Source organism: Cicer arietinum, chromosome 3, assembly GCF_000331145.2.
Source record: "Cicer arietinum cultivar CDC Frontier isolate Library 1 chromosome 3, Cicar.CDCFrontier_v2.0, whole genome shotgun sequence".
Lineage (NCBI taxonomy): Eukaryota > Viridiplantae > Streptophyta > Magnoliopsida > Fabales > Fabaceae > Cicer > Cicer arietinum.
This window is the reverse complement of record NC_021162.2, coordinates 69,473,687-69,500,540: the sequence shown is the minus strand read 5'-3', so window position 1 is coordinate 69,500,540 and position 26,854 is coordinate 69,473,687. Positions and strand designations below refer to the sequence as shown.

Here is a 26,854-nt window from a genome sequence, read left to right as displayed (position 1 = left end):
AGAGTGTTGACAACTTTGTATTTCTAAAATTTTTTTTTCTCATAGTTTTGTAATTAATTTGTCTAATTAAATATACTTTTAATTAATTAATTAAAATATAGTAGTGTTAACTAGATTATTTGATCAACTCTTTTATTAAATAGCTCAATGTCACTATTACTCAAACCCACTGGCGGAGCTTAGTAGGGACTAAGGGGGGCCGCAACCACCCCAAATTGGTGATAATTAACATGAAATTGTTGTTGATTTAGTGGTTGTGTTCATTGTGTGTCAATACAAGGTCTCGGGTTCAAACCGTGGTTGTGTTCATTGTGTGGAAACATAAGGTCACGACTCACGCAAACAGAAACACTTCGTAAATAGTGGCACGTATTCTTAATAACTACAGACAACATCAAATGTACATGGATGAAACCATTACTGTATCCTCCATAATAGACAAATTTCCACATTCGTGGAAAGATCTTTCGTTTAGAAGCACATATTCTTAATAACTACAAACAACATCAAATGCACATGGATGAAACCATTATTGTATCCTCCATAACAGACAAACTTCCACCTTCGTGGAAAGATCTTTCGTTTAGAAGAAGAGTATATATTTCGTGCTTCATATAATTTCCCGTCAGTATTTAACAATAATACATTGGTTGGAAACACTTTAAGAATTATTGACATCACATTGCTCGATATCAAGTGTCAACAGATTTACTAACAACTTTTTACTTTTACTTTTCGAAAAACAAAATAAAAATGTTAGTCGTCTAATGGAGAATAAAATTTGCAATTGAAATAATTACATCTAGTTATTGTTGCAAAGTGAAAAAGTTTGTTATTTGTATGCTATTGATTTTTTTAAGTTTTTAATATCCCTCTATATATCGTATATATAGAATAATTTGGTGATAAACTAATGGATAAATAACAAATTCGTTTAATTATAATTTTCATTTTCTTATTTTTACTGAGTACATAATTGATTCTCATTTTAAAACTCAGTAGTTTTAATAATTCATATTTTTGAACTAAAAATTGAAGATATAATAAAAAGTTATGTTAAATAAAATTCAATGTGTCATGTATAATTAATCCAAATATTACGTCTAATTTATGTAATCTCACAAGCTTAATATATATTTTTAATTTATTATGGATGTTATGGCTAATCCAAAACTAATAAAAATTATAAAGATCACCAGACATACAAATAAACTATATGAAAATAACAAAATTATCTACTTTAACAAAACACTATGATTTATTTGATGGTGTGGTTTCACGCAGACAAGTAATAAACTTGTCCATTATACACTAGTAAACTTGTAAGCCATTGAAATAGTAGATAAAAAACATGGATGGTGAAGATTTGAGATAGACAACTTGAGTAGTCAATATATTTTCAAATTTTTATTATTTAGACATTGACCTATATAAAAACATATAATTATAATGATAGGATTTAATATTGACCCTTCAATTTTTTAATTTACAAAGTGACCTTTATTTATTTTGTTATTAATCTCAACATATAATCAATCATAGTAACCTTGTGACTCAACATTTTTTTTTTAGAAAAACACTTTGATAAAATAAAATAGTAAAGAGAAATTGTTTACTTTTTTTACGAAAGTAATTTAGTAATTTTATAACAAATGATAAATTATCCAAAACAATTTTTGAATTCCTCAAAATAGACAGATTTTGTATAATGAATAAAATTAAACCCATCAAAATCCTTTCCTTCGAGAACTCTTCATCTAATTCATTTTTCTTCTTCTTCTTCTTCTCTTTAAAGTCTTTAATTTCCCTCCCCTCTAAGCTTGCAAAAACAAAGTGTTATGGTTCATCTTCTTCATTTGTCTTCACTAAAATTCATTTTTTCCTTGCAATCGTTTATTCCAAATAAGAACTACACGAAGCAACAAATCCCTCATCACCACTCACACCAATGAATGCTGGAAATCCTTTATCTATTTCGATACAATCCACATGCCATGCTTATGTCCATGAAGTCTATCAAAGTTTGCAAGTGACAAACTCAAATGGAAGGATTGCATAAATGAACATAAAGTTAAAACTATACATGAATTTTCATTAACCCCCTACCACTAAAAAAAAAAAACAATTACATGAAAATGATACTACAAAATAGAATAGACACAATGGCAACGTCAAAAGGTTCAAACTTAAACTTAAATTGGTGGTCTAAAGCTACAAACTAATCATATTTGGTTATGGCATAAGGTTTTCAAACCTCCACACCCAAGCAGGCATACAAACTTCAGAAATCATTAAATGGATTAAAATATTTTTTTTTAAAAGAGTTAAAATAAATAATTAGCATATCATAAAAATTCAAACTCGTGTTTTCATTACAACATTTGTGTTATATATTCACTTTTTGTCATATTACTATTTTACAATATGAGTCCGCAATTTTGTAATGAGCTTGCTTGCGAGACCCTTCATTGATGCAGTTTGTTTATTGTGCTTTCTTTTTGGCCAAATGTATCCGAGTTCCTAATATTTTTGAATGAGAATATTCTTGTCTGTTTATTTTTTATTTCAAAAAATAAAAAGTAGCTATTGATTTGATTCGTATTAATAGCAATTTTTCTTTTGTTTTGTATGGCTGGCCACAACCTTAGCAACTGAACCATGTTTACACGTGTCTCCTTTTATGTGCTGCTCTGAAAGAGACCTCCATTGCATTAATCATTAATTAGCACACTCTAATATATATATATATTAGAGCAGTGAACACTAATTGAAATGTTTGCAAAGGTTCTGGCTTTGTCATTCTTCATTTAAAATCCCAGGGTGTTTATTTCAGAAAATTTTCGCCATAAAGAATGACTTTTGTTACTGTTACATTTATAGTGGACATGATGGTGTCTTTAAAAATGTTGATTTGGTTTTTTTTAGTCCCTTTCTTCTTTCTACATTACTTTTTAAAAGCACTTATTATCATTTCTTAATAACTAAGAAAAAATGCAGTTCTGTAACAATCTACAATATAGATTACCATTTATCATGTTTTCCTCCATGGATTTTGATTCACCAGTTGAAATGATTTTGTCCTTTTTTATAGTGTGTTTTATATCACGGTAAACATTAGTAATTTTATAAAATACAACGATATATCACGGTAAACATTAGTAATTTTATAAAAAACAACGATATCTAATTTTTACAAAATCATAGTGTCTCAACGTGATTTTCACATATTCATCGTGCTATAATATGTGATTGATAAATTTCATGCCATAAACACTACTAGTACTTTATTACACTACAGCAAATACTTGGGTAAAAGTTTAGTTACACAAAATCACATGCGGATTGATAAAGGGAGAAAAATAAGGTTCTTTCCCAGTTTCCCCTTTAAGCTTAACAATTGATAACATACTCAAAATATATATTTTGTGGATTTTGATACATTATGAATATTAATTGATTTTCCACTTTCAGTTTCTCATGTTTTGCATCCCACCAGATACTTATACATGATGCAGAAATTGGAAGAGGATGGCATTGCAAATTTTCAAATGAAAAATAAAGGTAAAAGTGCTTTTTAAGAATAAGAGTAGGTTCTATCAAAATATTGAATTGCTATAAAAATAGTAAGAGTATCGCTGTATGAGTGTCTTAAAGTTTAATAAGACATTGATTAAAGAATCAATAAATATATATTATTTTTCCATACAAATTTAACCTTTTTGATTACAATTACAAATAAAAATTAATTATTTTTTAATTAATTTAATACTATTTATTCTCAATATACCATTCATTTAATTCCAAATATTTGATTTTGATAGTTTATCTATTATTATCCGCAAACGTATATTTGTTTTTATAATTGTGCCATGAGAGAGTATTTGCAAAGAAAAATGTTAGTATTTCTCTTAAAAACAAAAGTGTCATAATCTCATTTGTTAAAGACTAAAGTGATATGGTGGGGACAAGAACTATCACACATATCCCAATAAACTTAACTTCTGTCTCAAACTTACACTTTTTCTTTCAATTCATACCACAAATCGGATTCAGTACTCATTTTAATTCCTTTGATCAGAACTATACAAAGGTTCAAATGTATTTTTCACCTAATAATAAGATTCCAAAATTAGATCTATGAATCCTGAGGTATATACAACCCAAATTCACCCTCAATACTTGCCACTTCTTTTCTTGAACACTGACTTAAGAAACATCAAACAAACAATCAAGAATCCAATTGCTGCTACTCCTCCAACTGCAAGAGCCACGGTCCTCTCTGCGTGTGGATTCCCTCCTGATCCTAATCAACAATATCATGCATCAAAATTCAATTCTTATTAAACAAATCAAAAAACCACAACCACATGTGCAAATCTTATAAACAAACCCACCTACCATTATTCTAAGATCATTCCCCAAAACCCCATTTCTCAAATGTCAAATCACCTAATGCCATTTGGCCCAATAATTAAATCTAATCAGACAAATAACAAACTCATATCACTTCAAATAATATATACATTATCACATTTTTACCACCATTACAAAATAAGAATTCATATTATATATTATCTCAAAGTCAAAAAAAATCTAAATTCACACAGTTAAGATGTCGTGTACTGTCATCGAGATCAGATGATTCATAAAAATCCATGTTTTAATTTTATAATTAAAAATATTGAACTTGAATTAGACTTTTTAATCTCTATCTACCGACTATTAATGTCCCAATTGAATAAAAATAGATAATCCCAATTTCATGAAATCCATTGAGTTTGTTTTAAAAAATGGTTTTTAACATCTAATATTCTTTAAGATATATAATACATAGAGAATACAATGCATAGATAGATATGTTCTTATAAGGGAAAATGACATGTTATGATGAAGTAATAATAAACAAGTTCTATATAATAATTTACCTGAAGATGAAGAAGAAGAAGATGACATGGATGGAGCACCGTTAGGGTAAAAGCTATAACTAACAAAGCAACTAAAAAGATAAATCTGAGCAGAAATTGAATCACCACACACCAATTTAGCTTGTTCCTGAGCACTCTTAACACAATCACCACAATCATCATTTCCCAAATTACCCTCACACTGTCCCAAAACATACAAAGACATATAATTTCCAGTATAGAACAAACTCCCACCACTCTTCACACCATTCTCCACCATTCCAAAAGCTGAATCCCTCTTTTCTTCAAACCCAACACCACCATCTTTAACCTTCTTTGAACCACAAACCTTGTAAAGCAACTGTGTCTGAGGTTCTTGCTTGAACCCAGCAACCTCGTACCTCAAGTAACAACCGCTGAGCTGTATTCTTGCAGCTGCCACGTCACCGCCGCAGAGTTTGTTTAGCTTGTTGGGAATCTTGCTGACGCATAGATAGCAATCGGAAGTTGAAAGGTCACCTCTGCATTGGTAAACGCCGGTGATTGCGTTCTGGCCGTCGCCGGTGGTTGTGGCGGCGAAGGTTTTCTGTCCTGACGCAGATACAAGAGAAGATAGCAGCGATTGAAGATTTTGTGAAGATTGTTGTCCTAGTTTTTGCTCGGAGCAACCTTTGTATACTACGTTTGTGTTGTCGGAACCGAAAATGAGGACGAAAAGTTTGAATAGAATGAGAAATGAGAGAGTTTCTTTTCTTGTGAGGATACCCATTTGCGAGATTGGAAACAAAGTAACGCTTTTTTGATTGGGTTTTCTTCACTCACTCTTATGTAGAGGTTATTGATAAATTGTACTATTCTAAAAGAAATAAAGAAAGAGAAAAAAAAAACTGAGTTTTGTTTTGTGTTTTTGTTTTCTTGTTTTTATTTGCAACCACCTTTGTACTACTTGCATTATAACTTTATATAATCTTCTTTTTCGTGAACTCACTAATCGTCAATTAATGCAGTGGCTTTACTAAATTAATCTTCTTTGTCCTATGTTTTTTTATGGAATAGACAATTAAAAATATTTTTAAATGATTAGTTACTGGATAAAATAAATATTTATTTATAGATAAAAAATAATATTTTTTTAATGATATTTTTTTGATATTTTAATACATAAATTAAAATATATTACTAAATTATGATTATTATAGATGTATATTTATGAAAAATGATTAAGACATATTTATTTACAAATATATTATTTTTTTAAAAACCGTATTATACCTTAGATTTATAAAATTTCATATATTTGTATATACGTATTATATGAATTTTTTTGAATGCTCGAGTAAAAAAAAAAAAAAAAAGCAAACATGAATACTGCTATGGTGGATTTTATCCTGATCCATAATTAGTTGATTAACAAATCCATGTATAACTAAAAGATATCGTTGAGAAATGGAGGTTTTTGAACCTGAAAAGTAGCGTGTGTTGTGTTGAATTATTGAGGGGTGATAGTAGTGATTAGGGTCAGAAAGGGTATGTGATTTGACGATCCTGTTTTTGTTGCCGTAACCGTAAGATAATTTTGACGGGAAAATAAAAAAGAGTGGCCTATTCCCGTGTGGTCCCCGGTTGTATGCGTGGCGTTTTAAACGTGTGGGCCCTTAACGTAGTGAACGAGCATTAACATTTAACGCATTAATAAGGCTTTGAGTAACGACAAAAATAAGAAATGCTACGTAAAATCTCTAGTTAGTCGCCTCAACAAATCAAACACATCTTTGCTTCTTTACATAATCAAAATCGGTTTTTCATATATTTTTCTACGAAAATCACAAAATACATACTAATGAGTTGTGACCTTATAAGAATTTTCATTAATAACTACGCTTAGCATTTCTCACAATGACAATTTATCTTAGTATTTATTCTTCTATTTTTTAAATCCCTTTTATTGCTTTTTTTTTTAATATATATTTTGAAAAGTAAATAATATTTGTATTTTTGTAGTATATAATATTTTGAATTTTTTTATATAGAAAATAGCTTAACTATGTGAGACTGTATTGTCAAAAAAAATCTGTGGGACTATAACCTTTATTTATTATTTAAATACTATAACCTTTGTGAAATTATTATAAATAAGTTGAGTAATCCAAATGTTAATTCCAAATTTATCTATAAGATTATAATACACATAGAAGTAACTCTTCTCACATTTACTTTACTTCATAATTCTAATTAATCATAAACATATAATTTTATCAATTTAGTTGTTAAATATTTTTATATTGTTTAAAGATCATACATATAAAAATTATAGAAATTAAATATTTATAGCTATAAAATTGTATAGTCAATATTTTATTTGCATATTTTTATAAATATATTATAAGTTTAATTGAATTTAATTGGTAAAGTGTCATGTATTTTTAAAATATTACAGTTTTATAGATTTGATATGTTATATGAAGTATATTAATTTGATGGTAGATGAAATTAATAAAATAAGTGTCACAACTTTCAAATCAGCAGATTCCAGCAAAAAAAAGATAATATAAGTAAGATATTTTAAACACACATTTAATGCTATTTTTTATATATTATATTATTAATTTTAAAATTCGTGCAAACGTACTGCATAAAAATTGTATGAAACAATTAAATAAACTAAGATAAAAATATATTTATAGTTCTCTAAATTTAATCTAACTTTACTTTGATTTTTTAAACTATTATTTTTTAAGTTAGATTTTGTTTGTATTATTAATTATTTGTTTAACTTTTAACGACAATTAGTGAAATTAAAAGTATATATTAAAGAAGAAAATCAAATTTTGAGGATATTCTACCAAAGCATAAAATAAAACAGCAACATTTTGAGGATACAACAGCAAAATCATGCCCTTTGCTCATCCAAAAATTCTACAAAACACTGCAGAAATTCCTGAAGCAAATGTTGTTCTATAAATATCGGTGTTCTACCAAAGTTGTGTTGGATTTATGTTTAAAAACTAGGCATAGGCATTAGTTATAAGACTTATTCATGTCTGGTTGTTTAATGCTCCCAATATGCATTTTTTGCAGTCAAAGGAAACTATTTTAAAATTCAAGTTGCATTTTAAATATTGAATTTGGAAGAAGATAAAGGCCAAGGAATTAAAAGAAATAAAATAAAATAAAATGAGTAATCAAAAGAAGTGAGCAGAATGGTATCACCATTCTATATGTTAAGGAAAGTTTTAAGCAACTTCAATAGGAACAAAACCTGCAAACAAAATAATTGAATATAACTACAACAAACAAACTCAACAGTACCAAAATATTAACAAAACATAACACAAAATTCAACTAATCAACGCTAACAAATAACAATGAGTATTAGAGAAAGGAAAGAGGTGTGATCACGAGAAAGTTTGAATTATTTATTTATTTATTTTATATCAATGAGAAAGTTTGTTTGTGGTGTCTTGGGTATAGTGGATCTATCAATTTGGGCTGTGCCGTTTGGGCTCAATTTAAGCTTTATAGTGACCCACTACGTTAGTTGATATAAACAACATAAGTTGATGTATGTTTTTTTTAGACCAAGTGATGTGTCATGGCTGAAACTGTGGCACCTGTAATTTATTAATTTTAGAATGAGCTGGAAAAGTCCAATATAAAGATTTTCAATGGGCCAATTAACTGGATAGTTTAAGCGAATTTCATCTCGAACAATGTACACTCCAATTATGCTTGAAGATTTGGGTTATTTGTTTCAAAAACTGGTAACGAAGCACTATTCAAGGTGGCTTTAAAATTCATATGGATTTCAATAAATATAAGATTTTTCCGCGATAATGTATGATTTTATATCTTATTGCAACATTTGTTTAATTTAGATTGACAAATAAAATTTAATCCACCACATACTGACTCATGCTACAATTTGGGAGGTATAATCGTTGATGTCACTTTGATTTTCTCATATTTATTATAAGTATTTTATAGTTTTATAAAATTATCTTGGATGTCATAAGTTTATCCATGTATTCATATTTTTTATTTTTAACATCGAATTTATGTTATTTTTTATATACTATACTGATTTAGGCGAATAACAAATTTTTCAATAAAAATAAAATAGATTTGGAGCATGGAATATTCGGTATAATTAAAATTTTGAGTTATCTATTTCAAAAACTTTTAAAGAACCATCATCGCAGGTGATCTTAAAATTTATATGAATCCCATTGACTTTGTTGAGATCCATGTGATCTAGTGGAACTCACATCAACTTCAATAAAAGATAATATTGAAACGTATGTGTTTTTGTTCTTCCATAAAATAAATTTAAAGTGAGTGGATTTTGTTTCATATAAAAGTACAAAATATATTATGATTGACTGATGACTAACAAATGAATTAACATTTTTTTCCTTCTAATAATATTAACAAGGATCAAACTCTCAACCTTCAATTAAATGTTTGTCTTTTTATTATTAGACCAAACCATTAAAGTTGAGGATACGTGTTATAAAATGTAGCACTAGCACTCCTCATATAATATACTCACTCGTGCCAAAGTTATATATGTAAAAAAAAAAAACACTTTGACGAATTTAGAAATTTTGTTAAGGAGGTATAGAGTTGATAAATAATTTTTGGGGGACCAAGTTTAAAGTGTATAATTTAATAAAGAAAAAGTGAATATTCATATGCACAAAAAAAAAAAAAAAAAACTTATAAGATATATTATAATTTAATACTATCAAACAAACAAATATAAAAAGAATTTATCTTTATTTTTGAAGTTGTGCTCGTGCTTATATTTTAGGTTTGACTGTCACCTCCTGTCTATTTATCTGTTGTTTTCGTCACTTGTCTGTATTATTTTTCCTCTTTTCTTTTATGTAGATAAGTAATTTTCACTTAGATCAACTTTTTTTTCTTATTTTTTTCTATTATTTCATCATCAAAGTGTGATGTTGTTAAACTTTTCTATCTTGTTGTGATGTTTATTTTGTACATATTTACTTTGATATAATACATACAACTTCAATCAATTATTTTAACATCATCAATGTTTTAAATTATAAGATATGTGTTTTTCGATCACTTTAACTTTGTCGTATTTATAAATGTTCTATCGCTTTATGCTATTAATTTAAATATTATGAATTTGTTATGAGATTGATTTTTTCAATTTTAACCAATTTCTATTTGATTGATATATTCTTTTAATTTGAATAAATGAAGTAAAAAAAAATATAATATGCTTGTAGCCATTTCGCAAAATATATTTTGAAGAAACATTCCTTTCCTTTCATTTATTGTACTAAGTCAAGTGTCCTTTTTAGAGTACAAAAGACAGAAATCCAAGGCCCAGTATGTAATAACATATAGAAAAATTTCCCTTGAACCCTCCTTATTATACCTATACCCCCAAATTTAGAATGAAATGACTATTTTGCCCTCGTATAAATAATAAAACCTCAAAAAATTACCATTCCACACTTTCACATTTCTGGAACAGAGAGTAAGTTTTTTTTCAAAATTTCCGGAGAAGTTGAGAAACAAGTTTTCCGGTACAGAGCTTGTATTCCGGAAACGTTGTTTTAAAGTTTTCCGGTACCGGAAATCTTGTAGGAAGTTTTCCGGTACAGAAGAGTGTTCTGGAAAACTTATTTTTAACATATCCGGTACAGAAAGCGTTCCGGAAAACTTGATTGCCAACATTTCCGGTAGTTACCGGAGAACTTGAGCATCAAGTTTTCCGGAAGTTATGTATATATTTTTTTATAATTTAATTAATTATAATTTTATAACTTATTGTGATTTAATTCTTTTAATATTTTAATTTTTCAGTGGGTGCACGAGGAAGAGACGGCAAAATCATACGAATTACACGGGACACTGAGACTTCTACATCGACTCCGATGAATCCCCCAGAGAGGATTCGACCGACAGCTTCAAGGAGAAGAAGACGTATGATTATTGAAGATGATGATGAGGGACATAATGATCAGGGGGCGCCTTCTACAGTGCATGAGGAAGATGTGGTACATGAGCATATGGTGCACGAGCAGGTGGATGTACATGAGCAGGAGGAGGCTGCACCTGCTCATGAGGGATAGCATATGGAGGAGGAACATGATGGAGCTGAGGGACCTGGTGAGCTCACACGGTATCCTGGAGGACCTTATGATTTGTCTGTCCTTACACGATACCGTTATCATGTTTCAGCTAGACTATGGTTTGGCGAGGTATATTAAATTAATTATTACTTATTTAAATTAATTATTATTTGTTGTCTAAATTTAATTTTAATGTCATATATTTTTTTTTGTATACAGGAGCGACCATTGCTGAAAATTGTTGCGCATGGGAAGAAAATGCAACAATTTACTCCGCCGGTACTTCCGCGACCCATAGAGAATTGGGTGAATTTGTCTGGTCTGAACCCATTACAACGGGGTAGTTTGAAGATGATCGACAACAACTTGATATCTGCCTTTGTTGAAAGATGGCATTCTGAGACATCGTCATTTCACATGCCATTTGGTGAAATGACGATTACTTTGGATGATGTTGCCAATCTTCTCGGATTGCCTATTAGGGGTGAGTTCTACAGTCCACCCGATGTAGATAGAGTAACGGCATGTAATCTTGCCGTCCATCTATTAGGAGTGACCACGGAAGAGATCTGGGAGGAGACCAGAAAGACTAGAGGTGCACACTATAGATTGGATTGGTTGAAGGAGGTGTTCAGAAGGCAGTGTGCAGCAGAGAGGTTTGACTGTGCTGCTAGGGCATATCTGTTGAATTTAGTCGGGAGTACTATTTTCGCTGATAAGAGTCATACTCTAGTTGATGCGAAGTACCTCCCTTTATTCAGATATTTAGATGGTATAGATAGATATGCATGGGGTACTGCTGCACTAGTGGTGCTTTATGACTACCTCTCAGATGCCTGCTATTATGACACCAAACAGCTAGGTGGATATATGACGTTGCTTCAGGTATCAATTATATTTTAGTATTAATTGTTAATTATTTATTTAATTTATTTATGTTGTATTTAATTGTTAGTATTAATTATTTAATATTTTTATTTGTAACAGTGCTGGATTTACGAATATTTTCCGAATATTTGTAATAGAGGTGATCAGGGTGCTGACGTGGAATGTTTTGCCCGAATGAATAGATGGTGCTATAAGCAAGGCAAGCATAAGGTCCACGAATACAGAAGTATTATTGATGCATTGACACCTGCAGATGTTATATGGAGACCATGGGAGAATCACAGGGGTGTCATTCCTTTTGATGATATCACACTTTATACTGGTCACATTCGATTATGCAGCACTGTAGTGAAATATCTACCAGAGAGGTGTTTGAGACAATTCGGATATATCCAGTATATTTCTTCACCGCCACTTCCAGATCCTGCTAGATTATTTGATGTAGATGTGGAATGGTTGGGATATGTGACGCCAGTGACAGAGCTATTTTCCAAGCTTCGTCCAGCTACATATCCATCTGAGTGTGAAGATGGATATTTGGAGTGGTTCTATCAGGTGTCTCATCCACTGCTGGTGCGACCAGATGGTGTACCTCAGGTCCCATGTTATAGTGTACCGCCCACCAGTGCAGATGCTTCTAGTTCACAGCCGCCACCTATCCTGCAGCAGATCGGTGATCTTATACAGCAGGGGTTGAGTGAACATCAAGCTAGTCCAGATGATGAATTGTATATGCACTTTTATAAAGCTTTGTATTTATCACGTAGTCGCACTAGTTAGTAGTAACACTTTTGTAACTGTTGTTATGTAGGTTATTTTATGAACACTTTTGATGAACTATTATTATGTCGGTTATTTTATGAACACTTAATGTTTTATTAATTATTAAATATTATTATGTCGGTTACTTTATTAATTATTGTTATGTTGGTTACTTTATTAATTATTAAATATTATTATGTCGGTTACTTTATTAATTATTGTTATGTTGGTTACTTTATTAATTATTAAATATTGTTATGTCGGTTACTTTATGAAATAAATACAAGATAAAATCAATTACTAAAAGGCATGACAAAAAGCTAAAATTAATTAATAACAATTGAAATGTCGGTTACATTAAAGTGACTTTGTATCAATTTTAAAACATTAAGGTTCATCTAAAGACATTGCATCTACGGGTTCCGTAGGTGGATTTTGGGTAACACGTGACAACCGGCCTAATAAATACCCCCAGTGTTGTAGACGGCCTGTGTATGCTATTGCCCAAGAAGTTGCTTCATTGGTACGATATTGCTTCCAACCTGGTGCAATGTCTGGCATTGGAAATCCATCTTTCATCTTTAACTGCAAAAATTAAATAAATTAACAAAATATAAGACAAAAATTATCAGAATAAAATTTAAAAAAGTATAAGAAAATAATTACCGGAACCCAGTGATTTCCATTAACAAAACCAATACAACAAATGCGATCATTTTTTGTCGATCCGGAATGTGAACCCCTCATAGGAAAGAAAGTCATTGAAAATGTCAGACCGAACGTGACAAGAATAATATTATATGTTGTCGCTATCACGTAACCCATATCAGGCATGGACAACCATTTATCCATGGGTTGAACACCTAAGCCGGATATCATCAACGAATCTCTTACTTCTTTAATGCGTCCTGTGAACAATCTATCATATGGAGTTACATGAGAAACAATCTCTTGATCCAATCTCTTGCGGACCAAAGACCAACACTCTTCACCGAAACCAAGCAATAATGCAATAGCGCGAAAACCACAATTTCCATCAGCTGCCACGTCAAATATGTCATCAATGTATGGCTGAATAATATCAGGAAATTGTGTCAATAACAAATTTTTTGAAGAATGAGATGACTGAGAGGGGTGTTTCTTTGATTGAGAGGCTTGTCTCTTCTTTGATTGAGAGGGTTGGGAACCAATATCTTCACCATATGTTGCATTAACATGCTCAAAGTAAGAAGGGTCTCGATATACATCATATCCATCTGGCTTCATACCCTTACTCTTCTTCACTCTTCCTTTGGTTTTGACTTTTTCAGGTGGTGGACATATTGAACTTGTACTTGGAAAAGCAAGTTCACGCACTTTACTCTTCAACACTCGTTTCCCAATAACATCAAGTGATCGAAAGCGTTTCCATAAGGCATTCATCTCAGTAGACATATCCAACTCTGATCCATCTTCTGTGTCTTGAGTGAGTTCACATTCCATGCTTAATTTTCTCCATTGAATATGCACAGAATCTAGAGGAATTGGTTCACCCATTAATTTATATTGTCCCAATTCACAAGCACAAGGTAATCCGTATGTCCTTCTCAGAGAACACCCACATATAGATTTGTCAGTACCCACCCACTCAACTTTGTCGTATTCTTCAGCAATACGTCTTTGAGCTTCTGTTGATACAAATGTATTCAATCTCTGATAAAATGGATTTCTGTGCTCATGCTCTTCATCATAAAAACTTTTTTGAAACGAGGCTCTGATTCTTTTATGTTGTAACCTTATCATGTTGTTCATAGCCTCCCAACATTTACACAAATCACTCATGCTATTTTCTAACATTAACTTCAGTTTCCAGTGAGCCGACTCAACCCTGTAAAATTCAACAATATATAATAAAATTATATTAAATACCTGTTAGTCGTTGTGTTCCCCAAATGCATCACTTTATTTGTCCATGCTTCAACAAATCTTTCCTTATGTGGAGTCAACCAAGTTTCTTTGACATAATCAACAAACACTTTAGTATCAACACATGATTGTTCAAACATATGCAAGCGCATCATATACTCTTTTTCATTACTACAATACATAATGTCTTTCCACATATTCAATATTGACTCTTGTCTATCCTTTAAGACATATTGCTTGCATTTTGCTCCAACATTTTTTTCGATATGAAATCGACAAAGTAAATTAACAGCATGTGGAAACACAATGCCAACTGCATTCATTAACGCAAGATCTCTGTCTGTCACAATTACTTGAGGGAATTTATTTTGTGTAACAAACAAATCTTTTAGTCTCTCTAATGCCCAACAAAAGTTTTCTTCCCTCTCACATTCCAAATAAGCAAACCCAACTACAAATGTTTTCTCTGTTGATGTCATACCAACAATTTCAAGTAATGGCATTCTGTATTTATTGGTTTTGTAGGTACTGTCCATAATCAACACAATCGGAAACAAATTCAACAACTTCACTGAATCTGGATGCGCCCAAAAAATATCTCTCATAACATCGGAGTCTTCACGCTTTCTATTCCAGCACACATATTTTGCATCTTCAATTAACTTGAATAAATGTTGCATCTCTGTTCTATTACCTCTCACGCGCAATCGAATGATACTTCTCTGTTTATATATTTGTGAGATCTTAGTAACATTACTCTTATCTCGGTCTTGCAATGAGAGTAATATGTGTCTCGGTGCAACATTATATTTTGTTAATTCATGAACATGCTTTCTATCTTCTTCATTTAAGCGCCCAACATATGCATGCCCCTCCAAAGTATCAGGTAATTCATGGTTGTGAATTCCACAAATTACTTTAACTATCCATCCTGAACCATCTTTTAATGGTTTTGATCTAAGCTTGAAAGGACAATCACATTTTTTTGTTGAACTTCGAATAGAACTAGCAGCACACTTGTATTTTCCCCCTTTGTCACTCCCTAATATTAATTTATTTCTCCGTCCTTTCTCACCCGTCTCTATATCTGATCTTCTGATAATAACGGTAACTTTATTTTTTTATACCAATTTCTTTTGCCCATTTCACAACAGTATCCCTTGAATCAAATATCTGAAATAAAATAATTATAATTAATCACAAAAATATATTTTTATAATATTAATATTAAATATATTTATTCATACCTGATCTGTGTCAAAAATATTTGTAGTATCGACGCATGTTTTGTCCATTAATAGTAGTGGATTATCCATATCTGTTAACATTTAAAAAAAATTAAAAAAAATTAAAAAACTTAAAAAAAAATTAAAAAAATATGGTCTGTACCGGAAAACTAAAAAATGAAGTTTTCTGGAACCTAATACTGTACCGGAATACTTGCCAACCAAGATTTCCGGTACACAAATTTTCCCTTCTGTACCGGAAAAGTCAGTTTTAACATTTCCGGTACTATACTCTGTACCGGAAAACTCAGTTTTAACATTTCCGGTACTTTACTCTGTACCGGAAATCTTGTTTCAAGTATTCCGGTAGTTACCGGAAAACTGCCACTTACTGGAAATCTGTTTTACGGCTGGGTTTGTGACAAAATGGTGAAAAAAGTATTTACATTTCCGGTATAATAGTCATTTACAAAATGGTGAAAAAAATTGAGGGTAGTTTTGCCATTTTCGAATTTTTTTGGGGGTACAAGGAAAATTTTTCTAACATATATTTTATGAAAAAAGTAACGACAACCTCCGTGGGCCTCTTTTCTGACTTTGCCACAGTAGTTAATTGTAATTAAATTTTTATACTTTAGGTAAAATATAGATCAATTTTATTAAAGGATTTAATTATATAATGTATTTTTTTACTATTAATAAATTACAGTTATTAGATAATTAAAAAAATTTATTTTTATTATAACTATATCTAAAGTAATGTTTATAAATGATTTTAACCTATAAACAATTGTTAGATAATTAAAAATATTTTATTTTTATTATAACCATATCTAAAGTAATGTTTATAAATGATTTTAACATATAAACGATGTAATTTTTTTATAGTAATAATGCATAAAAATTAATCTTTTTATTAAATTGTTTATTTTTAATCATTAAAAATATTTGAATTAAATTTAATGTATATTGAAAATATAAACATTATTACTTTAAAAAATAAACAATTTCTATCATGAAAAGAGAAAAAAATAACAGCATTAAATAGTGGTAAACGAGTTGACTTTTACTCATTACTTTATTTAGAAACTTTTTACTTTATTTATAACATTAACCAAAATTTATAGTATTTAAAAATAAATATTTTATAGATACTTACATTTTTGCACCAATAAATAACATCAACTATTAATTATAAAATTATCGGTTTATGAAAATTATTACAAATGAAATGATAAAATCAATAAATGTCAGTGTAAAATTGATTTACATAATTTTTCTAAAAAAATAAATCAGACTTTTCGGTAAAAATAAAAATTGATTTATATATATAATATATATTTTGGTCAAAATGAGAGAATATACTTGAAAAAATGTAAGTGTGACGGGCCGTTTAGTGATGCGTTAGGTTGGGTTGAACTGGGACAATAAAGATCGCGTGATGAAGACGCGCTTCCGTTGTAGGTGAGAGTCTGTTACTTAGTGTCCGAAAAAGCCAATGCAAGCGGAATCAGTCACAAGGGAATGAATGACGACACAGTCAAGAAGACAGGTAAACGTGAAAACCAAACTACTCTCTCTACTGCTTCTACACTTCGTCTTTCTTTCTTTAGTGTTTCAATTTCAATTCCAATTCTAATTCTAATTCCCATTTATCTCATTCTTTTCTTTTTCTTTCCATTTCTTCACTCCCCAAACGCTTTCCCTCCACCCCTCTTTTCTCACAAATAATAATAAAAAAACTTAATAAATTTCTCAATATTATTATAAAATGCAGGCAATTTTCTATATTCAAAACCCTTGTTCTGTTTCTCAACAAGATTCTTTACCACATTGTTGCCCTCTTCGATTCTCCCAGGTTCATTCAATGTTTTCTCTACTGTTTGCAATATTTTTCTCTGTATTTTTAATTACCGTTTCTTGCTTTTATTGCGATTCTGTCAGTTTTTACTAACCTTCTCTCACGATTAATTTGCGTTTTTTCCATGGTTCTTGCTCATTTCTAGGTTTTAATTATTGCATTAGTCTCCACCGGTAATATCAGTGTCCAAAATTAACCTCAGTTCCCGTCCTCGGTTTTCGTGTTACTCAAACCTTCATGGTAGGGGTGAAAATACTTTTGTGATTTATAAATCATAAACTGCACCTTTTCATATCAGAAATGTTTGATATGGTTATGTTTTTCTTGCATTTGGTAGCTTGTTGCAGAGAAAACCATTGGCTGATAATAAATGGCACCGAATCCAAAAGTTATAGCGGCTTACCGTGCAATGTCGAGCCTGGGGATTCATGAATCCAAAGTGAAACCAGTATTGAAGAAACTGCTTAAATTGTATGATAAAAACTGGGAACTTATTGAAGAAGAGAATTATAGGGCTCTTGCTGATGCAATTTTTGATGATGATGAAAATAAGGTGTATAATACTATTTAATGGATTAACATCTATTTGGTTTTGTTTGTTAACAATATAGTTTATTTTACTTATACATACTCTCATACCATCCACTGTTTGATTTCATTTAACAGGAGCTGGAGCTGGAGCTGGAGCAGGAACCAATAAACAAGAAGGTTGACACACACGTGACTCCTAAAAGTTTATTGTTATTAATTTATTATATATTGCAGAGTTTGTTTGTGTTTCTTTCTTTTTTGTTAAGCCTTTAGCTGATGAAATGTACTCAGGACAGGGAGGTAGATAATGAAGCTGCTGTGCACGAAGAGCCAGTGCGACCTTTGAAGAGGCTGCGTTTAAGAGGTCAAGAGGGTCAATCTTCACGCCTTCTGACTGGCCTTGGCCCCAGTTCAACTGCCTCTCCATTGATAACGCCTAGATCAGAATCTGGCACAGGACCCGGAAGTAGTTCTAGACTGCAGGATAACATTGTTGATAAGGGAAAGAAACCTGTATCACCTCAAGTTACTCTAAGAGGGAGAAGTTCTGTATCTGAGAGAACTCCACCTAGAGTGTTGTTTACAGAATCGGCAGTTGAACCAGGAGCTTCTCAGTTGTCAAATAGCAAAACACCTCATCCTTACCCTTTTATCACTCCCAAGGATGAACCTATTGATGAAATACCAGATTATGAGGTTCCGATTTCAATGATTCTTCCTGGTAATAATCTGACTATACCTTGAAGAGAAGTTTTCTTTTTTCTTGTCATATTTTTTTTGGTGGGGTAATATCTCTGTGGCAACTTTTACTTTATGGTCAATTTCTGTAAAATCCAATAATAAGTACTGTATTTTGCTGGTAATTATCGATGGGAAAATTTTCACAGGAAAAACTTTGGAAGTCAAAGTTCAAATTTTGGCTCAACTTTGAAATAATTATAGTTGCATTGAACCTGATTGATTTTTTACTCATCACATTCCAGCATTTCATATCATCCCACTACGTGATTTATTGGCTTATGTTATATGCAAATATCCACTTGCATACTGTTAATTGTACTACCGCATTTCCAGAAAGCCCGTCTTAAGGTATTTTCTGTTTGCTTTTGCATCAGAAATGTACTTTTTTTGATGTTATACTAAAAAGATGTTACTTTTGTGCCATTAATTTTCCTTTCCATCAGTCTACTGCTGACCTTGCGTTGATCTTTGTATTAATGATTGTTTGATCAGTTTCTTTTGATTTATTTTCTCTCAAAAGAATCATTAAGAATGAAGAATGATACAATGCAGAAACAACTGGAAAGCATAATGGCAACAACACCGTGGCATTACAATGCAGAAACAAAAATGTTGACGGTGAAGATATTCTTCCTTCCTCTAATGAAGAAGCGACTTCTAATGCAGAGCTAGCCTCATCATCTATGGGAGAGGTAAAAATTTCTCCAAGCTGCACCTCAGTTGTTGGGGGACAAGACTTTTTTTTAGGATAGTCATTATCAAAGTTTTAAAACTAATGGATGATTAATGTTTGCAATCATATAAAGTCACCACCTTAATGTCTGCTTGATGGAATTTGGAACTAATTTATATAATGATTTACAGGAAGCATCTGTAAAGATAACACCAACTGTTGGCCTTTCAGAGGAATCTGAGGAAAATGGTACGCTGATTGCCCGAGGAAATAAAGATTCTGCAATTCTTCCCCATGTTGCTAATGGATCAACCACTGTTAAGTCTACTCTTGCCTTGGTTTCACCTCAAGTTCCCGTACCCTGCCCAAGTGGTTTGGATGATGCTGTACTAGTTTCCAAGAAGGATGGTGTTTTATTGGAAAGTGATGGTGGGAAGGAGTTGGGGGATCATATACCTCAAAATTCATTCAATGTAATGAATGCTAGGAAGCACCAGCTAACAACTGATGATGCAAGGGCTGTTTGCACTTCCAATGACCTAACAAAGGGAGAAGAAAAAGTGAAAATTTCATGGGTGAATAATTCTGCCAATGATATCCCACCTTTGTTTCACTACATACCCCGAAACTTGGTGTTCCGAGATGCATATGTCAATATTTCTCTATCTCGTATTGGGAGTGAAGATTGTTGTTCTACTTGTATTGGAAATTGTGTCTTATCATCTAAACCATGTTTTTGTGCAAACAAAACTGGAGGGGACTTTGCCTACACTGCACAAGGTGTACTAAAGGAAGAGTTCTTGGAACAGTGTATTTCCATCAACCGAGACCCTCAAAATTATTCTTATTGCAAAGAATGTCCCCTTGAAATATCAAAGAGTGATGGTTGTTTGGAACCATGTAAAGGACACTTGAAAAGGAAATTTATTAAAGAATGCTGGAGCAAATGTGGCTGTGGGAGACATTGTGGCAATCGGATTGTCCAGCGTGGAATAACTTGCAATTTGCAGGTGATTGTTTAAGTAATCTTCACTACTTGTAAACAAATTAACAAATATATTTAGGTGATTGTCCAGTGTTGATGTCATTGAGGTGATACTATTGCATTATTCTTGTTCTTAAACACATTTCCCTTAAAATATTTAAACATGTTTTCTCTAATGATTATGTGCTGCTCAGGTGTTTTTAACTTCAGACGGAAAAGGGTGGGGTCTTCGTACCTTAGAGGATCTTCCAAAAGGTGCTTTTGTATGCGAGTTTGTCGGAGAAATTTTAACTGTCAAAGAGTTGCATGAGAGGAACTTGAAATATCCCAAAAATGGGAAATATACGTACCCGATTTTATTGGATGCAGAATGGGACTCAGGAGTTGTAAAGGATAACCAAGCTCTTTGCTTATATGCAGCATCATATGGAAATGCCGCTAGGTTTATTAATCACAGGTATTAAATTTTCTCGAGTTTCAACATAAGCCTTGTGATTATTTCTTAAAGTTTATGACTAGAAATTCCTCTGTACTCTATGTATTTGTATTTTTAAAAATAATTTAGCTTGCATTATTGATGTTTTCATAAAAAGAATGAGTTATTGGCAATTTAGTCCTGTTGAGGCTTATGCATCATTGTTTTCTTCCGATTAATGATCATAGAAAAGAGCAATGGGTTTAACTGGTTTCACAAGTGATTTGTCAACCTCGGAGTGAAATCCATCATATAACTTAAATTTTTCCATTGTGTCGGCGTGAACCTTTGTCGTTTCTTTGGTATGAATTGGGTTCATCAATCAAATTTTTTGACATTGTTTTGTCATCCACACGGGTAGAGAATTGAAGAAAAATGAAGTGCCATTATCTAATTGTTGTGATTTATAATTTGGTGCTTCATAGAATAAACTCATCAATCATGCCTAATATAAAAAGAAAAATATCAGGTCTTAAACGTTCAACTTTTAAACAAGCTATGTGATAAGGCAGGGATTATAATTCTAGGGAAAGTGTCTTCATTATATATCAGGTCTGCTCTACGTTCAACTTTTCACCCATCACTGCTTCATATCCCTTCTTTCCTTTATTTTTGGTTTTTTTTCTTCCTGAACTCATAAATTGATGATATGGTGATAATCGGTTGTATTAGGGGGGAAATGGCAATAACTCGTCAAAGGTATTGTTATAGTTTCGCTATGAGCCTACGAGTATTTGATAAAAAGATTTCAACTTTTTGCACAATGTAGATATTGGTTGCACAGTAATAAATTTGATTTCCTTCTACACAAATTTGATTATTTGGATCCAAGGCCATTCTTCATTTTGGAGAAGAGAATTTCCAACTCCTAATCTCAATTGTCAGGTTTCAACTATTTGATAAAAAGTGGAACAATAACAATTGCTATGTCCAAATCGAATATTTTTTATGCGACAATTTTGAACAAGCAAAGGAAAATTAAAGGATGCAAATTGGGGAAGAAGACGAGAAGGTTAATGGAAGAGAAGAATCAAAAGGTTGAGGAAGGTCCCATGAGTTCACTTAATAAAATTTGGTCATCTCACTCTCACATAACAAACCCCTTTATATATATAAATAGTTTTTTTTGCAGAAGGTGGAAGATGTTCACTATTCTAGTGTGGAACCTTTCTATTTAGTTTTTAATTATTGAATGAACATTTTATTATCCTTAAAGAAAATGAGAGTCTCACATTGGTTGTAATATAGCCTAAAAAAGTGTTTATAAGTGGGAGACATTCCTCACCTTACTAATTGGTTTTGTTAGGCCATAACCATTAAATTGCGCAGACAAAAGTTACTTCTAATTTTGAACAAAACATAAAAGATAAAGCACAATTAGGATGAAAGTGGCTCGACTTAATTATGTACAGATTGGGACATTAATGGCTGCCTTTCTGCAGACCATGGTTCTCTCCCTTTGCACGCAATTTGATGGTATGGCAGCTGTTATCTGTATTTCTGAGTGGCCTAGCGGACATTGAAATCACCATTTGGAATTGCAAATTAGAAGATTCTTAGTAATTTTGTTCCATTTTGGCAGATGTTTAGATGCAAACTTGATCGAGATCCCAGTTGAAGTTGAGGGTCCATCTCATCACTATTATCATGTGAGATGCTAGCAAATCCACAAAATTCCATTTGTCATTTATAATTTACCTTTGTTGACCCTAAACATTGCTCACTAATGTTTTTGAATGTTCAAATGTGCAGTTTGCCTTCTTCACGTCCAGAAAAATAGCAGCACAGGAAGAGTTGACCTGGGTATGTGAATTCGGTACCATAATATGTTTGGCGAATGGTGCTATTTTGCATTCTTGTATCAGTTTTCTTAACAAATTTTTACTTTTTAACTGCGCATCTTAATTTCTATTTATTCTCAAGTAGGGCATAAATTAGCAACACAAACAAGTTGATATAATGAGTCAAATGATTGATACTAGTATGAAGTTTTATTTGGTACTTGGCTACTGAATTGAAAAATACCATGTACAGTGGTTAGTTGGCTCTTGGCCAACCATTTGTTACTGAATATCTCTATAGCTTCTCATTTTTGTGTAATCACTTGGTTTGAATTGTTTACTGCATAATGTTTTTGCAGGATTATGGCATCAACTTTGATGACGATGATGAGCCAGTTGAACTATTTCAGTGCAAATGTGGCAGTAAATTCTGCAGGAATATGAAGCGATCAAATAGTAAGTTCAATCTTTCATTTATGTGTAATGTCCATAAGTTTGTTTTACTTTCAACATCAAAGATATAACCTGTTACCTTTTTAGATTATTCAATTTTTCAATTCCTGCACCGTGGCCTTCTCTACTCTGTTTCAATATTAATCTGATGGCTTATGGTTCATGCTTATGAAATATACTGCGGCCACTTCCAAATTGGTCTATGATTCTGTTTGTTCAAAGCTATTCTTTGTCTATCATATCAGTACCTGATCAATAGTAAAATTTGAAATCACAATAACAATTTGTAAATTCATTGATTTAATTCAAAAAGTCAGATAGTAGTTGTAGTTGTTAACTGCGGATGATCTTTGATTGTTATAACATGCTTTACACTACATAAACTGCTCATCCTTTTGCTTAAAATGCTTTGTTCATATCGAACTTGAGGTTTTATATATGGGGGAGGTATTTGGAAGATCATACCTGGACTTAAAAATATGCACTTGTGTAAGTATTTGGGGAACATATAAAAATAACTAATAATGTGCCCATAAGTTGTTTTCAACTTATTTTCGTAAGCTATAGAGAATAACATATAGAAACAACTTACATAGCTTATATTGAGTTTCCCCTCATTCCTTCTTCAATTGCAGTAACTGCTTATATGGAAACTCTTACACAATAACCGTTTATTGAATAAGCGCTTGAGTAAGTTAAGTTGTTATTCAGAGTTTCCCTTAATTTGCTTGCCTGGTTGTAGAAATTTGTAAGCTAACTAGTTGGCTTTTTGGAGTTTGAACATAGCACTCTATATTGTGTTTTTCCTTCTTCCCATCTTTCTTTATATTCAATCTCTGCTTGTTCTCTGACTCAGAGTCCTGTGTTTATGCTGAATATCTAATCACTTTTAGCCTCTAATTTGCTTTTTTCCCACTTTGCACAGTAAGTTTCATGTGTGTATTACAGTGTTACTAATTCTTTTTACCCTCTCATAATGCAGGAACCATTAGATAGTCAATTGCTGGCTGATAGATAGGCATTCTCTGCTATAGATAAATTTTGCTGTCAGAGATCTATGCTATTGATTAGTAGTGTCATTAACAAGACTCAACCTCTTTTTATCGTTTTGTTAGTTCTACAGCCATCCGAAGGCTATGGGCAATACTTTTTATCCCCCTTGTGTTGCTATTAAAAGACCTCACATGTTCTAGAAGGCACAAAATTAGTGTTGTTCTGAATGTGTTCATCCAAACTCATATTAGGGTTGAGGAAAGTTTTTTTGAAAACTATTAGGCATTCATGGCCCAAAACGGAAAATAACCTGGGTACTACTAGCAAGTCTGAATCTATGATGCATATTCATGGCCCAAAACGGAAAATAACTTGGGTACTACTAGCAAGTCTGAATCTATGATGTTTTACTGCATCATACATGTTAGAATTTGCTGTGCTGAATGCATGAGAGTTGAGACTAATGGTCAAGATGATTTTTCTGTTTTTTTTTTTTTTTGGGTTGATAAGATGAAAAAGGGAAGTGCCCTGTTTGCTATTGCTATGATCAACCAACGAAATGAGAAAATTGGATTATCTGATGTAACTACAGCCCTCAGCAGTCCGATTAAAATTGACGACTGAGAAAGTTTGACGTAGTAAAATCAACTTTGTGATATGAACAACGTGATTAACTAGTGTGTAAAACTGTATGCTCTCACTACTGCAGGGAATTGCGATCCAATAAAAATTGAAATGACCAGCCTTCGTTTGAAAAATAATAAAGGGTAGTCACCGACATAAAGCAGACCAATGTCCCCGAAGATAAAGCCAATAAGCCAAAAATTTAATCACAAACCTTTGAGAAAAAAGACCCCGGTCTATTAAGGATTAGGATTGTCTAACTTTGTTGCGGGGAAATGTAAGGACTCCGGTCTCTACATTTGATTCTTTATCAAAGGTTGGATCAATCATATGCTTCAGACATAGCCACGTTTCTTTATGTTAAAAAATGGTAAACTTGTATGTGTGTTTCTGCCGAACCATTGTCATCCAAGTCAACCTCCATCATACCACCGTGGTTGACTCACACCACCGCCTCCGTCATTGAATTGACCACAGTTGTTGCATCCCACCACCGTTCACTTAAACAAAACCGACTAGAAATGTTTCCATCCTTCCTTACACGCCGTCATTCACTGCCACCCGTCTCCGTCAAGGTGTCGGCAGCCTTCATCTCCACTGGACACTGTCAACAGTACTAGGAGTTGATAGATGTTTATTTTTCTTTTTCAATTGTTAATGAAAAAGTAAAACACGTGACACTTTCAAATTCACAAGATCAATCTAATGACCTACAAGACTTGAAAGGTAGAGTGCATTTAGCGTCTTAAAGTTAGAGAATCTGAATCCCTATATTACAATCAATTTACAGTAACAATTCATTTGAAGTAGTAGCCATTGATAAACAATACTGAATAAAACGTGTTCTATTTTATTTCCTATGTAATACTATTAAGTAGAATATAATAAAATGTTATATCAGGACGTTGAAATATTTTTTAGAATTAAAAAGAAATATAAACTAAAAAGATAAGGTTGCATGTAGTTTTAATTTAGAGGAAATTGTTTTTTTTTCTTTGAGGTTACCTTAAATGATACTAATTTTTGAAAAAATATCATCCCTTATATTTATTAAAAAAATTGTGCATAATATTATTTTTTGTCACTCTTTCAACTTTATCTGATATTTGTCAAAAAGACACTAAATACGTATTCCAGTGCTATTAAGATTATAATCATATAAGACACTAAATATATAGTCATACATTTACAAATTAAAGCGAAAACTCTAATTGTGTCATTCTATGTACATATCATTGGCAACACACATATATTTCAAATAATTGAAAAATATGAAAATTGTAACAAGAATAAAATAATAAAAATAGAGAAGATAGAAATTGAATAACACCACACTCTTAGTTCTATAAAGAAGAAGAAATGATAAGTCTTAGACTGAAAAATCGCCATAAAGAAATATGATTTACTGATAAGATCAAAATGATGTATAATTTAAAACAAAAAAGAGACAAAGCTCTCGTAAATATGTAAAGTGCATTTTTTTCAACAAAATTTATTCCTTTTTATTAAGCAATTCCCCATATATAAAGAAAATATGTGTTCTGACTTATTACAAGTTAGACAAAAGTAATAGAAAACTAAGACCAATTCCTAGTTAGATTAATAAGAATTAGTTCGTTAAATAGATTAACAAACTATGTTAGATTTTAAAAAAACTAAATTCAAATAATATGTTAGAATTAAGCCATGATTTTTGTATGATAACCAAACTTAGGCTTAAATCTTGCCGGCTGTATATTTGAGGGTGAAAAAGTAAAATCACGAGATGATGACTATATATATATAATAAAAAAACAAAAATAAAAGAAGGACCCAAAGTGAGACGACGCAGCAGTAATGGGCCGGGTTTAAGATACCAAAGCCCAAATATTTATCAAGTCAATGTGTGAGAATGACTAAAGCCCTAGTCTGAGAAACAGAACCACCATATATATAAAGGAAA

General features: G+C 31.7%; 3 protein-coding genes and 1 long non-coding RNA gene across 9 annotated transcripts; 2 read left to right on the top strand and 2 right to left on the bottom strand.

Moving 5' to 3' along the window:
• Nucleotides 1-3,972: 3,972 nt before the first annotated feature.
• On the bottom strand, nt 3,973-5,815 carry LOC101500934 (plasmodesmata-located protein 1-like). Of its 2 annotated transcripts, none has more exons than XM_027332246.2 (2): nt 4,926-5,815; nt 3,973-4,297 (listed from the first exon to the last, which is right to left on the bottom strand). In XM_027332246.2, exons 1-2 carry the CDS (start codon nt 5,671-5,673, stop codon nt 4,173-4,175), a joined length of 873 nt encoding a protein of 290 aa, XP_027188047.1. In that variant the 5' UTR covers nt 5,674-5,815; the 3' UTR covers nt 3,973-4,172. The 2 variants fall into 2 exon arrangements, with proteins under 2 accessions (XP_027188047.1, XP_004493821.1); XM_004493764.4 differs by having other exon boundaries at nt 3,973-4,303; nt 4,926-5,809.
• A 7,202-nt stretch (nt 5,816-13,017) lies between these two features.
• LOC140919593 (uncharacterized) lies at nt 13,018-14,508 on the bottom strand. The gene is made up of 2 exons (XM_073365953.1): nt 13,331-14,508; nt 13,018-13,249 (listed from the first exon to the last, which is right to left on the bottom strand). Exons 1-2 carry the CDS (start codon nt 14,498-14,500, stop codon nt 13,052-13,054), a joined length of 1,368 nt encoding a protein of 455 aa, XP_073222054.1. The 5' UTR covers nt 14,501-14,508; the 3' UTR covers nt 13,018-13,051.
• On the top strand, nt 13,766-15,525 carry LOC140919594 (uncharacterized). Its single transcript, XR_012162283.1, has 3 exons — nt 13,766-13,888; nt 13,975-14,129; nt 15,095-15,525. It is a non-coding gene; the product is annotated as an uncharacterized lncRNA (long non-coding RNA).
• A 1,664-nt stretch (nt 15,526-17,189) lies between these two features.
• Nucleotides 17,190-24,782, top strand: LOC101500192 (probable inactive histone-lysine N-methyltransferase SUVR2). Of its 5 annotated transcripts, none has more exons than XM_004493761.4 (13): nt 17,191-17,347; nt 17,573-17,653; nt 17,802-17,896; nt 17,994-18,209; nt 18,323-18,364; nt 18,479-18,908; nt 19,481-19,620; nt 19,793-20,611; nt 20,781-21,043; nt 22,644-22,710; nt 22,814-22,864; nt 23,202-23,298; nt 24,278-24,782. In XM_004493761.4, exons 4-13 carry the CDS (start codon nt 18,027-18,029, stop codon nt 24,289-24,291), a joined length of 2,106 nt encoding a protein of 701 aa, XP_004493818.1. In that variant the 5' UTR covers nt 17,191-17,347; nt 17,573-17,653; nt 17,802-17,896; nt 17,994-18,026; the 3' UTR covers nt 24,292-24,782. The 5 variants fall into 5 exon arrangements, 4 of the variants coding, with proteins under 4 accessions (XP_073222851.1, XP_004493818.1, XP_027188884.1 ...); XM_027333083.2 differs by lacking the exon at nt 24,278-24,782 and adding an exon at nt 23,931-24,209; XR_003472044.2 differs by lacking the exons at nt 23,202-23,298; nt 24,278-24,782 and adding an exon at nt 21,531-21,613.
• Nucleotides 24,783-26,854: the final 2,072 nt, after the last annotated feature.